The sequence below is a fragment of the Chrysoperla carnea genome, chromosome 1 (assembly GCF_905475395.1).
Source record: "Chrysoperla carnea chromosome 1, inChrCarn1.1, whole genome shotgun sequence".
Classification (NCBI taxonomy): domain Eukaryota; kingdom Metazoa; phylum Arthropoda; class Insecta; order Neuroptera; family Chrysopidae; genus Chrysoperla; species Chrysoperla carnea.
Window position 1 is genome coordinate 8363273 of NC_058337.1, and position 13942 is coordinate 8377214.

Sequence of the window (13942 nt, forward strand, 5' to 3'; positions counted from 1 at the left end):
GATCTAAAAGATAACTAAACTCAGTTTATTAATTTTTATAAACTTATGTCGTAGAATGTTTGTAGTTTTCTATTAATTTAATAAAAAAATGTGGTACAAATTCGAAATAAGTTTTTTAAATTATAATCAACTAAGTCTACCTATTTTTACACCCTGTATACATAAAATATATCGAGGTATACTTTAGTACCAAGTTTGTAACGCTTAAAAATACTGTTGCTATGAACAAAATCTTGGTATGGGTGTTCATAAAATCACCTAATTAGTCCATTTTCGGTTGTATGTCGCATCTGTCCGTCCGACAACACGATAACTCAAAAACGAAAAGAAATACCAAGAGAAATTTTTATAGCGTACTCGGGGCGTAAAAGGAAGGCGAATTCGTAAATGAGCAATTTAGGTCAAATGGGTCCTGTATCTTGTAAACCGTTAGAGACAGAACAAAAGTTTAAATGTAATAAATTAGCGTTATAAAAAACAAGCTTTTGTTTAAAATTTAAAATATTTTTTCGAGAGCATCACTGCTTACCCGTGAGGACACAAATTAAGTTAGAAACCTTTTATAGTCGTATTATATAAACACGACTGTCTTTCTAAGACTGACTACCTTTCTTTACTTACATGGCATAAAAAAACAAACAACTATGTAAACAACACTGACCATACATGGTATTTCAGCAATTGACTGAGTTAATTGTTGAAATACTATGTATAGACAGTGTTGATTACGCAATCGTATGTTTTTTACGTCATGTAAGTAAAGAAAGCGAGACACTCTTAGATAGACACTCATACATGCATGTCACACACACATAAATGATATTACCATTTAATACTATAGTACATAATTTACGCCCTCATAGATAAACAGCAATGTTTACGAAACAAAAGTTGTATATTTTTTATAAGAAACATTTAAACTTTTGTTCTATCTCTAACGGTTTACAAGATAGGTCCCACGGACACAAGGTCAAATTGATCTATGTTGCTCATTTACGAACTCGACCTCACTTTTTAAGTCCTAAAAATTTCAGCTTGATCTTTTTTCGTTTTGAGTTATCATTTTGACAGACAGACAGACGAACAATCGAAAATGGACTAATTAGGTGATTTTATAAACACCTATAACAAAATTTTGTTCATAGCATCAATATTTTTAAGCGTTACAAATTTCGAACTAAACTTACTGATAGAGTTCTATCAAAACTAAGTGGCACCGAGCAAGAGAGAGTGTATGATGTATATGTATGTGCACTCGTATCTATACTCTCTCTTGTTCAGTGCCACTTAGTTTTGATAGAACTCTATCATGTATATATTTTATCATAGTATAAAAATAAAAGTTCAATAAGAAATTTACAAAATTTAAAAAACTCCCGGCAAATGCGATTTTTTCCGGGTAACTCTCACCAAACTGAACCGATTTTGTTGAAACATATCTAAGAACACTCTCCATTAAATTACCTTTCAAGCAAAAAAAATCTTAATCAGTTCATCTGTTTGAGAGTTATGATGCCACAGACACACAGACATAGCAGTCAAACTTATAACACCCTTCTTTTTAGTTGGGGGTTAAAAAAGATCTCATAAAATTTAAAATTAATTTGACTAGTAATACAAATATTCCTCCAAAAATAAATAGGAGACGATTATAACTCAAATTAGCCTGTTTTTGAATGCGTTATAATTTTGAATTTTATTTTGAAAGGACTTTTTAACTCCCGGCTCAAAAAATGTCTCCACACAAATACCAATTTGAATGTCCCGGTAATGTACTTTATTTCTACAATATACGTATATTACCACAGCTATGTATCAACCAAAACTGACATAGCCACACGGACCACACATTATACAATACATACGAAACGACCCCCGTACAATGTATATACTCGTAAATAGATGTCAGGAATCGTCACATTTTGCAGTTTATGTTGCAGTTTTTCCTGAAAACACGGATAAAACGATGTTTTATAAAAAAGAAACCTAGCTAGATCGCCCCAAAAAAACCCTGCATACTAAATTTCTTGAAAATTGTTGGAGCCGTTTCCGAGATTCCAAATCTTTTAATGGACAGTCTCTTATTAATACTTACAATATAGGGAATTTGTCAAAATATTATTACAAGACCAAACTTATATACAAGTGATTACTTAAGTGTTACGTCTACAAACGAGCCACATTATAAAAATATGACAAATAAGACATTCATAGAAATAAAATTCTTATAACAAAGACTAATATAACTATATCGAATGATACAGTTTATAGAAGGAAAATGCACCGGCTTAGTGCAGTCCGCCACCAAATTAGCAAAGAGTAACATTCACTAGCTAATTCTTACTGATGATGACTGCTTGGTAGTCGAAAATACGTATTTTAAAAATACAAAAAACTGATCTAGGAAATTGGGGTAAAAATCGAAATTTATTTCTTATTATTTGTTCTAAATAGTCTACGCTAAATGAATCAATGATTCATTAAATGAATCGTGTATGGAATCTGTTGAAATGAATGATTACCACGAGGAAAGTCGTGGGCAAGCAAAAGCTAGTAACTATTAATTGTATGAAAAAATATTTTTAAAGTTTTTTTGCATTTCTCACCGTTTAAGTTTTTTTTCTCATCTTAAGTTTGTAGTTTCTATAGCTCCCATATTTCACACATGCCCAATATAAAGCGATCAATGTCTTAAAATCAGGTTCTTATAATAAACACCCAACAATGATACAAAGTTCTTATCAGATTCGGGATGCAAAGACGAACAATGCATATTCCATGACTTATTTTCAACTTTCCTTTAGCTAAAGTTTAAGGAATAAAGACTTTTTTAACAAAATAATCTATCTTTGTTACACTTATAAATATTTTTATGAATATCTTTTTTTATTATATTTTTATTTATAAATCTGACTCTATATAGTGACACCCGGTCGGTAGTCTTGATAAAAATGATTTGATTTGTTAAATGTTTGTGATGTAAGGTTTCTTTGAATTGTAAAACGTATAAGTATTGTGCTTTACTTATATCAACATACTTATATGTTGTGTGTATGAAATATTTTTTTCTTTCAAATAATTGTCAATTGTAGAAATTACTTCAGATATACCCGGGTTATTTAAGAAAGGTCAACCTCAAAAAAAAAACAAAGTAGGTTTTTAAAGCACACAGTTTAATTTAACTGGTTTGATCTTTTAATTCTACTTTAAAATAGCTTATTTGTAGAAAAATTATAAATTCGAATCAATTAAATAGGGTATTCTACAATGTTGAAAAAGTACTTCAAAATATATTTCAGCAAAATAAACACGCTTTTTTGTCATAAAATTAAATTAAATTTTAAACCTTTTTATTCTCGGAAAAACGTCAGCCATTTTGGTGACGTAATATTGGTAAAAATATTGATATATGTAATTATTATACGTATAAATATAGTTGATGGTAATATAATCTATAATTACTATGAAAGCCATCAACAATTTAGTAATTAACACAAATTATTTTTGCCTATATGATGTCATATCATGGCGGCTTGAGTTTTAGGCATAGAGATATGATAGATAGAGAACGCTAGCCTGTAAGTCGATGCGATATGCGAAGCGGGAGAGAAGACTGTCAGTGAGTTCCCCTGTGTCCTTGTCTAATACATATACTTATACTTACTAATACATTTAATAAGTATATATGTGCATATGATTATGACAAGGACACAGAGGAACTATCTGACAGTCTTCCTTCTCGCTTCTCAAATCGCATCCTCTTACAGACTCCTGGCGTTCCCTAACTGTGTTATCTCTATGGTTTTAGGTTTAGTGATATACATATTAAAAATTTAGACTTTTAATTTTAATATAATAAAACAGTAATGTGCTTTTATGATTCAAAGTCATGAATATTTAAGTATATTTCTACAAAAATTTTATTTTTTATCAAATTTCATAATTGATTTTTCACTACCGATAGTAACTTATTGTACTATTAGAATCGAAAACGTATTTTGAAGTTCCAAAGGTTGGCCTCTTTAAAATAACTCGAGTATAGTTCTAAAACTAAAAAATACAATTAATTTTTTTTTTAATATTTTGAAAGAAAATCAAATGTATTCCAAAATTTTGGTACTTTTTTCTGTGCATATAAAAACTTCTGGTTAGTAATATTTTTATATTTTTACATACAAACATTCGCTTTAAAAATTTCTAAGCTATGTGAATCCATTGAACCTGGCAAAAGGCACATTTGCAAAAATTTATTTAAATATGATAACCTAACCTTTATTTGAGTTATATGTCGATGTCTATTCATTTTAAAATGTTTTTTATAACACGAACAGAATACTTAGTGATTTATTTCAATCTAAATTGCTAAATAATCGCATTATATTTTGTATTGCTAAATAATAATTACGGCTAAAAATAATTTAAAATTGCACATTATGCCAGCGTGTAACATGTACATAGTTGTAGTCGGCTTGATATTCGTTATTAATTTATTTCAATTACTTAATTAATATCAAGATTAAATTTATTTATTTTATATTTATTATATTGTTTGTTCTAATATGTATCAATGAATATAAAATTTGTTAATTAACAATCACTTTTGTTTTGCCACTTAGAGTCTAGACAACAAATTCAATTTGATGAAATATAGAGATAATAGTCGTAAAAATATGTGTGATAGCTCGTTGGATTCAGAATAAGGTCTAGAAAAATATACTAGAAACATCTTTTAGCACATAAATAAATGCAAAAGTTATATTAAAAATGAAAAAAAAGGTATTTGTTTTCCTCCCAATATTTCATAAACTAATAATATTTATGAAATTTTTCTTAGAAAAAAGATTCTTAAAGAGAAGGAAATTTTCAATATAATATTCCCACTCCCAGAAGTCTATCTCTATTATTTATAATTTTAATTTAACGCTGAAAAATAGGTCTTTATATTCAAGTTAATATTTCAACAAGCTAGATAATTGTTAATTAATAAAACTTCGGATTTTCGTCTTCATTATAACTACTACAACAATTTAAAAGTGACGCACGAAGACCTATTTTCAGCGTTAAATTTAAATAAATATTTTAGATAGAGTTCCGGGAGTGGGGGTTTTTTTTATTGGAAATTGCCTCCTTTTTATACCATGTATTTTATACCATGTATTTCATATATACATAGTATATTAAGTTTAGTCCCAAGTTTGTAACGCTTAAAAATAAAGATGCTAGGAAAAAAATTTTGTCATAGGTGTTCATAAAATTACCTAATTAATCCATTTCCAGTTGTCCGTCCGTCCGTCTGTGGACACGATAACTCAAAAACGAAAAAAGATATCGAGCTGAAATTTTCACAGCGTACTCAGGACGTAAAAAGTGAGGTCAAGTTCGTAAATGAGCATCATAGGTCAATTGGGTCTTGGGTCCGTAAGACCCATCTTGTAAACCGTTAGAGATAGAACAAAAGTTTAAATGTAAAAAATGTTCCTTATCAAAAATTAAATAACTTTTGTTTGAAACATTTTTTCGTAAACATCACTGTTTACCCGTGAGGGCGCCAAGTAGGCGGAAATTTTATAATATGTGCTATACTTGATTATCAGTTATGTATGTGTCACATGTTTGTATGTGTTATGTGATAAAGAAATCAACACTGCCTATGCATGGTATTTCAACAATTAACTCAGTCAATTGTTTGTTTTCAGTTGTTAAGAATCTTTTTTTTTAAATTTCTTAAATATTCATATTTTCTAATATGCGAAAAATGAAATACCTTTTATTTTTTACGAACACACGTATTTTTAAGACCCATTATCTGTATATTTCACCAATTTGAACTTGTTGACTAGACTATTAACTCTTATAATGGTACACCTCTTATGTTTTTATTGATATTTGTAGAATATATTTGACACCAAAGAATCAATCATCTTGATGTTAGAGCATTTAGAATCAAATTTTATATTCACATTATTTGTAGTTGTGGTGAAAGAAAGCAATTTTGTACACAAAGAGTGTAGCTGTAGCCGTAGCATACAAATAAATGTTTATTTTTTTTAAATTTTATTGTAATTAGACACTTTATGGCACAATAATTAATTAAAAGCATCGTTAATTTTTGAACACACACAACGCAATGCGATACTATAACCAAACTTCAGTTCAGTTATAGATTGTAAACGTTTTTAATTATTTTTGGCACTAATAACAATTTTAAAAATGATTATCCAAAAGCAGACTGACTATTTCTTGTTTTACAATTTTGAATGAATGCTATTAATATCAGCTGTTAAGACTCTCTATTTGCTATAAAACAAATTCCCTTTCTAACTCATTGCTCTCCAACTGTAGCTGTAATTGTAGCTGGCTAGCAGGCGTTGATGGTGTTTTACGATTAACATTTAATGGAACCATAATATCATGTGGTTGGTGTGTTGAATTTGATGATAAATCAAGTAACATTGTTTCTGGTGAAAATCGAACACGCGCACTTTGGTTAGAATCGCCTCTAGCTGATACAAAGGATGCATCATCACTAGTGAAACTGTCTGGTGGCGTATCAGGACTACATTTACTAGAACTACCACTACCACCAGATGCAGATGGATAATTGGATCGTTTTAAACTGGATCGTAATTTGGGTACACCTATATCTAATGTTCCCGGTCGTTCACCCGTTCGTTCTGATCCACCATTTGATTCATGTGAATTTTGTCTAGAATAATAATCTCGTGTTAAAGATGACATTTCACATTTGATATTATATTCGAATTCTGCATTCGATAATCTTCGTGTTGTATAATAATGTGTTGGAGTATTTGAGTAGGCATTATTTGATTGTGGATAATCAATGATATCGTCATCCAATCTAAATGTTGGATTTATATTTGAATTATTTGTATTTGTTGAACTAGCATTTGATACATTTGATGGTGTACGTCTATGTGATGAAGACGATAATCCAAAACGTGATGGAGTCCAATTGTGCGAACTTGGATTTTCATATGCATGTTGTCCATAGCTAATTAAATCAGTATTAGAATCGGTGTAAAGACCAGGAATACCCACTGCAGCTCCTGAATAATGTGCATTAGATGCATAGTCACTTGTCGATCCATTGTTACCACCGTAAGAATAATCATTTCTATCACTAAATTCACTACTGTAGTTAAATGCTAAATTTGTTTCTGTCCGTAAACCCTGATCTGTTTGTCTTGAACAATAACCTGCACTACCATAATGTCCAGTTCCAGTCATATCATTGGAACCATGATAATCACCAGGTATATAAATGCCAGGCACTCGTTCAAACGTATTGTAACCACCTGAAGCTGAATCCTTTCGATATGTGGCAATCGCCGTGCTATATGTATCGGAACCGTCATTTGATGTTGAACTTGACTTACGTCGCGGTGTTGTCGAGTTTATATAATGTTGTGGTGAATCAGTAAATCGAAGAGGTTTTTGTATTGTTATTAATTGTAATGGTGATGGAGCATTTGCACCAAGTGCACTTAGTGGTGGTCGTTGATGTTTTGTGCTTCCATGGTATGTGTTATGACTGTATGATGTGCCTGTACCTGATGATGAGCCGTATGTCATATCATCATACTCACTTGGATGTCCACTTCGCCAATGTATCATTTCTACTCCAGAATCAAGCCTAGATCATCAAATATATTCAAATTAGTAAAAAGAAATTTCATTTTAATACAAAATACACCATCAAACATTTAATAATCGAATAATAATACAGTAACCTTGTCGCCTGAAAGTACGGGTTAGTTTGTGTCAAATTCGGTAGTTCTAATTTTTTGCAGTCTTGTTTATGTTGGTCTAATGAATAATCCAAGTTTGTAACCTCGAGCGCTGAACGCAACTTTGTCAAAAATCGACAAGCTGTGAAAATTTCAGATTTTGGCGGTTATAACCTTTAAGGACTAGTTTTTGTACAAGGGCGTGTTTTAAGTAGACAGAATTTGCTACAATATGAGACTAGAACGGCCTCTATAGCCTCAATAGTTTCCGAGATAAAGCCTTTCAAAGTTTTTCAACATAACTTTATACAACACAGCTTACGTCAAATCCGGTAGTTTCGATTTTTAGCAGACTTGTTTATGATGTTGGTCCAATGAATAATCCAAATTTGTGACCTCGAGAAACCTTTTACAGTTTCGGAACAAATCCTAAGTGACAACATATTTTGGCATTGCAGCCAAAGTATAGCAATTTCAAAGGTGGCGCTCATTCGATTTATGGTGGTACTACTTACTTATAGAAAATGATTAATCCATTTTACTCATACGCCTTAGACTACAATATCGATTAGTTTAAGTTTTAAATTTTTTGAGTCACATTTACAAAACTTATCCAAATAAATATTAATTTTTTTTTTTACCTTTGAGGTTGTAGCCTTGGATGTAATGGTGATACATTCGATAGTCGTACATCATAGCCAGCAGCAACACCAGCCAGCATAGCTGCCATATTGTATAAGACTAGTTCGATTATACTTAATTTTGGTGCTTTGTTATTTCGGCCGCCTAAATAGAAAATAATTAATAATAAACTATTAACTAAAAACAAAGAAAGTACGACCAAAAATAGAACCTATTTTTGTTTTAAACGCCGCGACATCCATATAACAAAAAAAGTCAGAATGTTTACATGTTTATCAAAACTGAAGAAGTTTTTACAGTTATCGGTTCTCATAAACAGAAAGTAATTGAGACTAAAAATGAAACTTCTGTAGTATTATTACAGGGTGGACCATTTTAATATATAATGACTAATAGCTAATGGCTTTTGTAGTTAACCAGTCAAAAAAATAACTCAAACAAAATTCGCAGAGTTTAATGAGGGACATCATGTTCTGACATCAAATTGAACCTAGTTCTCCGGGTAGCTTTAATAATAAATTTAGATCCTAAAAGGTAAGAGATAAAAAATAACATTTTAAATTGGAAAGTTGATCTTCATAAAAAAAGTACCATTTTTTTAAAAATCGTTAGCTTTTGGAGGAAATGCGACTTAAATATTATGATAAAGTCATTATTGCATTTAATCAAAAGAAAACACGCTAGCTGTAGAAAAATGATCTTGTAAATTTAGCTTAAAGTTATTAACACAGACGAATTACCTTTATTGATCCTTTATGACTTGTGTCAATAAAGTTTTCAAAGGCAAGCGTATTTTTTTTATTAAATGCAATAATGACATAATTTTTTCTACGAATGCTAAAGCTTTACAAAAAAATGTTTTCAATAATAAATGTTAATTTTTGATGAGTGTCAACTTCCTAATTAAAAGTGTTATTCTATCTCTTACCTTTTAGTATCTAAATTGACTATTTAAGTAATCCGGAACACTAGATTTACTCCCATGATTGAGAGACTAATCAATCAAAATATAGGCTCTTTCAATAAAAATGATATTTTTGTAAATTGAAATTTCCAGTTGTTAATAATTTTTTTGTGGATGTGAATACAGTCTGAAGTTTTATCATGCAACGACTCGCGATTCTTGAACGCTTAGAAATTATTGAGGACAGTGTCTAACGTGTCTGTTAAGTCTTGCATGTAAATCATACTTAACTCGGAAAATTGTATATTTTGATTTTCGGGGCATAGACAATGAATTTCTTGGTCCCCTGGTTGAATTTTCCTTTTTTATTATGGTTAAAAAAAAACTTAAAAATCAATGACTTCCTGAGACTTTAGACTCTGTTTCTAAGCTACCCTGGTGGTAAAAATATTTGAAGAAAGAATAAGTCTTAAAAAGTTTTAGAAACTTTGAAAAAGTCTTAAGAACTCTGAATTTCTAAACTTTTTGGGACTGTCTAATTCAGATTTTTCTACCAGAGTATCAAGGATAGTGAGTGAAAATATTTCACACCTGGAATCACACAAAAAATTTTATGAAACTGCAAATTTAAAAATATTACTCTTATTGAAAGATCCTATACATTCCATTAAACTCCAAGTCAAAGTTGATTTTTAGCACACGGCTTTCTTAATTAGTTATTTCCAGAATCGCTTTATTGTGATAGAAAAAACAAAATAAAACAGATGCTAAATTTACAGAGAGAGCAACCGCGCTGTTTTTAAGCTGAACAAGACTATTATTCAAATGATTTCATTTTAGTATTTCTGATTCTGACTTTTTTTGATATATGTAATGGGTTATCCATCTTCAGTGTCCTGTATGTTTACAAAAAAACGCAAGGTAAATATTAATTTGCAAAATTACCGGAAACGTTTACGGAATGAATCGAAGAATTGACGCATTAAATCTTTTTGATTGACACGGCGCTTAATTTGGAAGTAATACAATATATATGTTTTATTTATATTGGAATTTAATTTTTGAATTTCCTGATGCCAATTCCATTATTTTAACACAATGTTCTTTTCATATGACATCTTATGGATTATCTTCAAAAAGGTTCGATTCCATAATACCACAAGTCACAAGTGCACTTGTTGAAAATGAACTAGTGGCATTTTAAAAGTTGGTTTTATACTTGTGGGCAGTACACATTTAAAAAATAAGCTAGTATAGAGCCACTTTCTCATAAATTGATTGTGAGCCATTCAGGCTTCCGTAGTCTTCTGTACTATCAACTATTGAAATGAGTTGCGCCAGGATCAGAATCCGGAAGCATTTTTCACGCTGATTACTGGTCTATTATAATTAAATACGTAGAATAATAGCAAAGCAAAATATGTCGTTTTCTATTTTCTTTTTATGCAATTTGCCAACCTGCAAATTTTTCAAAAAAATTTCGAAAAAATTTCCTTTAAACAGTTACCAGCTGCAGAAAGTTTTTGATCCTTAAAAATAATTCAAAAATATATTTTGATTTGCGTAAACAAAAAACATGTGGCGACTGAAGTTGGATTACCCTGTGCGTAGATGCCAAAAAAATCATTTTAATATTAAAACAAAAAGTATAGTACCCAATGCGCTTGTAAACTATTTTAGGCGCGCGATCTTTGCGCCATCTCATTGTTTACTTTTTAAATAGTGGTTCAGCGATAACTGACAAACATATAACATAATAATGTAAACAGACTATTTTAAATTTTACAATAACTAAATAATTTCTTTAGGATGTCAGTAAAAATATTAATCAGTGTCTTCCACGAAGTCCAATTGGACATTTTTCGTAAAAAGTGTATTTCGAAAGTTGCCAAGTTTGTGTTAAGTTTTCACGTTTCAAACGTGCATGAAAAGATCAATGAAAATATTATCGAGGAATTTTTCAGAAAATAGTTATAGTAATAAAGATTATTTTTTTTCAATGAAGTTTAGTAAATAAATACTTGCCCTGAGCCCTGCTGTTAAATCTTATCAACATAAAATGTTTAGGTTAATTATATTGAAAGATTGTTTACTTACCTTAAAAAACACTTCATAAAAATTTATTTATTTTTGGAACTGTTATGAACAGGTGTTTCTCGTAAAAATGTTTGAAAAATCCCTCGAGAATCATTTTCATTGATCTTTTCATGAACGTTTGAAACCTAAAAACTTGTACAGTAACTTTGGAAAAAGGCTCTTTTTACGAAAAATGTCTAATTGGACTTCGTGAAGCCACTGTTTTACATTTTTAATGACATTCTAAAGCTTTTACTGCCATATGTTTGTGAGTTTTCGCTGAACCACTATTTAAAAAGCCAACTATGAGATGGGGTAAAGGTCGCGCGCCAAAAATACATGACTAGCGTATAATTAAATGTATCACAAATGTTGTTAGCTTTATTGTACATTCTATATTTAAATGAATAAGACAACTAAGAACTATTTGAAAACATACCTTCATTAGGTACATATAATGTGGGCATTGGTATAGAACATGGAAGTAGTGCAGCTCCAAGGCTTACAGTGCTGGGGATTGAATATTCTGAACTCCATTCACAGTCTGATGTCATACCAAAATCTACCAAATAATACCCGCATGCACAAACCATATAACACAACGATCACAAAAATAATAATAACAAAACTTAATTAGAAAAAATTAAATCAATGTAATTAATTAGTCAACAAATTACAAAAATTAACACAACAAGCTATAACAATAATTTATTGCAAAATTGTATATACTCTGTGTCACAAAAAACACACATTGTACTATACAGGGTGGAACATTTTAATCTAATCAAAAAGCCCGTTTTGTAGATAAGCAATCAAAAAGTAATTTAAACAAACGTTGCAGAGTTTGATGAGGGACATCATGTTCTGACATCTAGTTCTCCAGGTTGTTTAATAGTCAACTTAGATCCTAAAAGGTAAATGAGAATAAAACTTTAAATTAGAAAGTTGATACTCATAAGAAACCAACATTTTTTCGAAAATCGGTAGCTTTCGGATAAATATGTCATTATTTAATCGAAAGAAAACACGGTAGCCACAGAAAAATGCTTTAGGCAAAAATTTTCGAGGGCATTAGAAGACATTCACCTGTGTCCATGACTTTGACCTGAAATTCTAGTTTCAAGGTCATTTAACTTTGATATTCAAATGATCTTAGTAGTGATCCTTACCTTTCCGAGAAAACGCGACTTAAAAATTTGCCATTATTGAATTTAAACGAAAGAAAATACGCTAGCTTTAGAAAAATTTTTTAGGCAAAAGTTCTCAAGGACAATAAAAATCATTCGCCTGAAACTAAAATTTCAGGTCAAAGTAATGGACACAGGCGAATGTCCTCTATTGCCCGTGACAACTTTTGGTTAAAGCATTTATCTGTAGCTAGCGAGTTATCTTTCCATAAAATGCAACAAAAACATATTTTTAAGTCGCATTTCCTTCGAGAACTAACAATATTCGAAAAAATGTTTTAAATACAAATTTTTAGTTTTTTATGAGGATCAACTTTCTAATTTAATGTGTTATTCTATCTTTCACCTTGTAAGATCTAAATTTTAATTTAAAGCAACCCAAAGAACTAGGTTCAATCTGGTGTGAGAACATACTGTCCTCCATCAAAGTCTGCAACTTTTGTTTATGTTATTTTAAAATGGGTTTACTACAAAACAAGCTATTACCCGTAATTAGTGTCCGGCCGAAGCTTCGGCTTCGGCCACCTTCGGCCAAAAAAACCACCTTCGGTCAAACATTCGGCTTCCGCCTGAATTCAGGCCGCAGCCGAAGCTTTGGTCGAAGGTTCTTAGCAAACGTCGGAATTGAACGAATTGTTCTAAATGTTATTATTTTGAAATAAATTTCAAGGTAATTTTTTTAATCATCTTTAGATTGACTTCTAGATCAACTTTTCAAGATCATTACCTCTAAATCAATTTCTAGAGATCAACTTTAATATTAAAGTTTTAAAATCATGTTTTTAAACGTTCGGCTTCGGCCAAAAATCGACCTTCGATCGGACACTACCCGTAATAGATTAAAATGGTCCACCCTGTATAAAAGTAAGTAAATCACAACATAAAACTAAAGAAATATACTTCCAAACTAAACTTATTGACACTTCTTCGATATCAAATTTTCGTTAGTCTGGGTTCCATTTTATTCCAAATAGTTTACAGAAAAAATTAGTTCAAATTAAATTTAACTGTATGATCAAAACGATCTACAGAAATGATTTTAAGTTTTTTATTTTCCCGTTTCTATTCTGCTTCAACTAAGGAGTCTAGTCCCCTTATACTTAATTTCTTATGTAAACCAAAATTTCGATATGTTTCTCTCTAACCCATGAACATTTTTTTATGAAACATGATATGAAGCCATAAATTCTTACATTTTAACTCGTTTTAATTCGTTTACTTATATTTTTCTCGATAAATTTCATCAATTAAAAATAATTCCTTAAGATGTAATCTCATGATGACACTTTACGCTGGTTTTTAGAGTCAAATTAAGGTTTTATCTATCTGAAAAAAATGTCTCTGAGTTTTGTCCAATGTCAAATTGTAAAAATGAACGACCAAAA

General features: G+C 30.4%; 1 protein-coding gene across 1 annotated transcript in view; it reads right to left on the reverse strand.

Annotated features, from left to right (window-relative positions):
- Positions 1-6243: 6243 nt before the first annotated feature.
- Positions 6244-13942, reverse strand: part of LOC123290649 (mitogen-activated protein kinase kinase kinase 11-like) — a 33354-nt gene continuing 25655 nt past the window's right edge. The window contains exons 6-8 of the mRNA XM_044870908.1: positions 11810-11932; positions 8390-8534; positions 6244-7654 (exon numbers count right to left, since the gene is read on the reverse strand). Coding sequence (XP_044726843.1) covers positions 6298-7654; positions 8390-8534; positions 11810-11932 — 1625 coding nt within the window. The 3' untranslated portion in view covers positions 6244-6297. The remainder of the gene's footprint in view (positions 7655-8389; positions 8535-11809; positions 11933-13942) is intronic.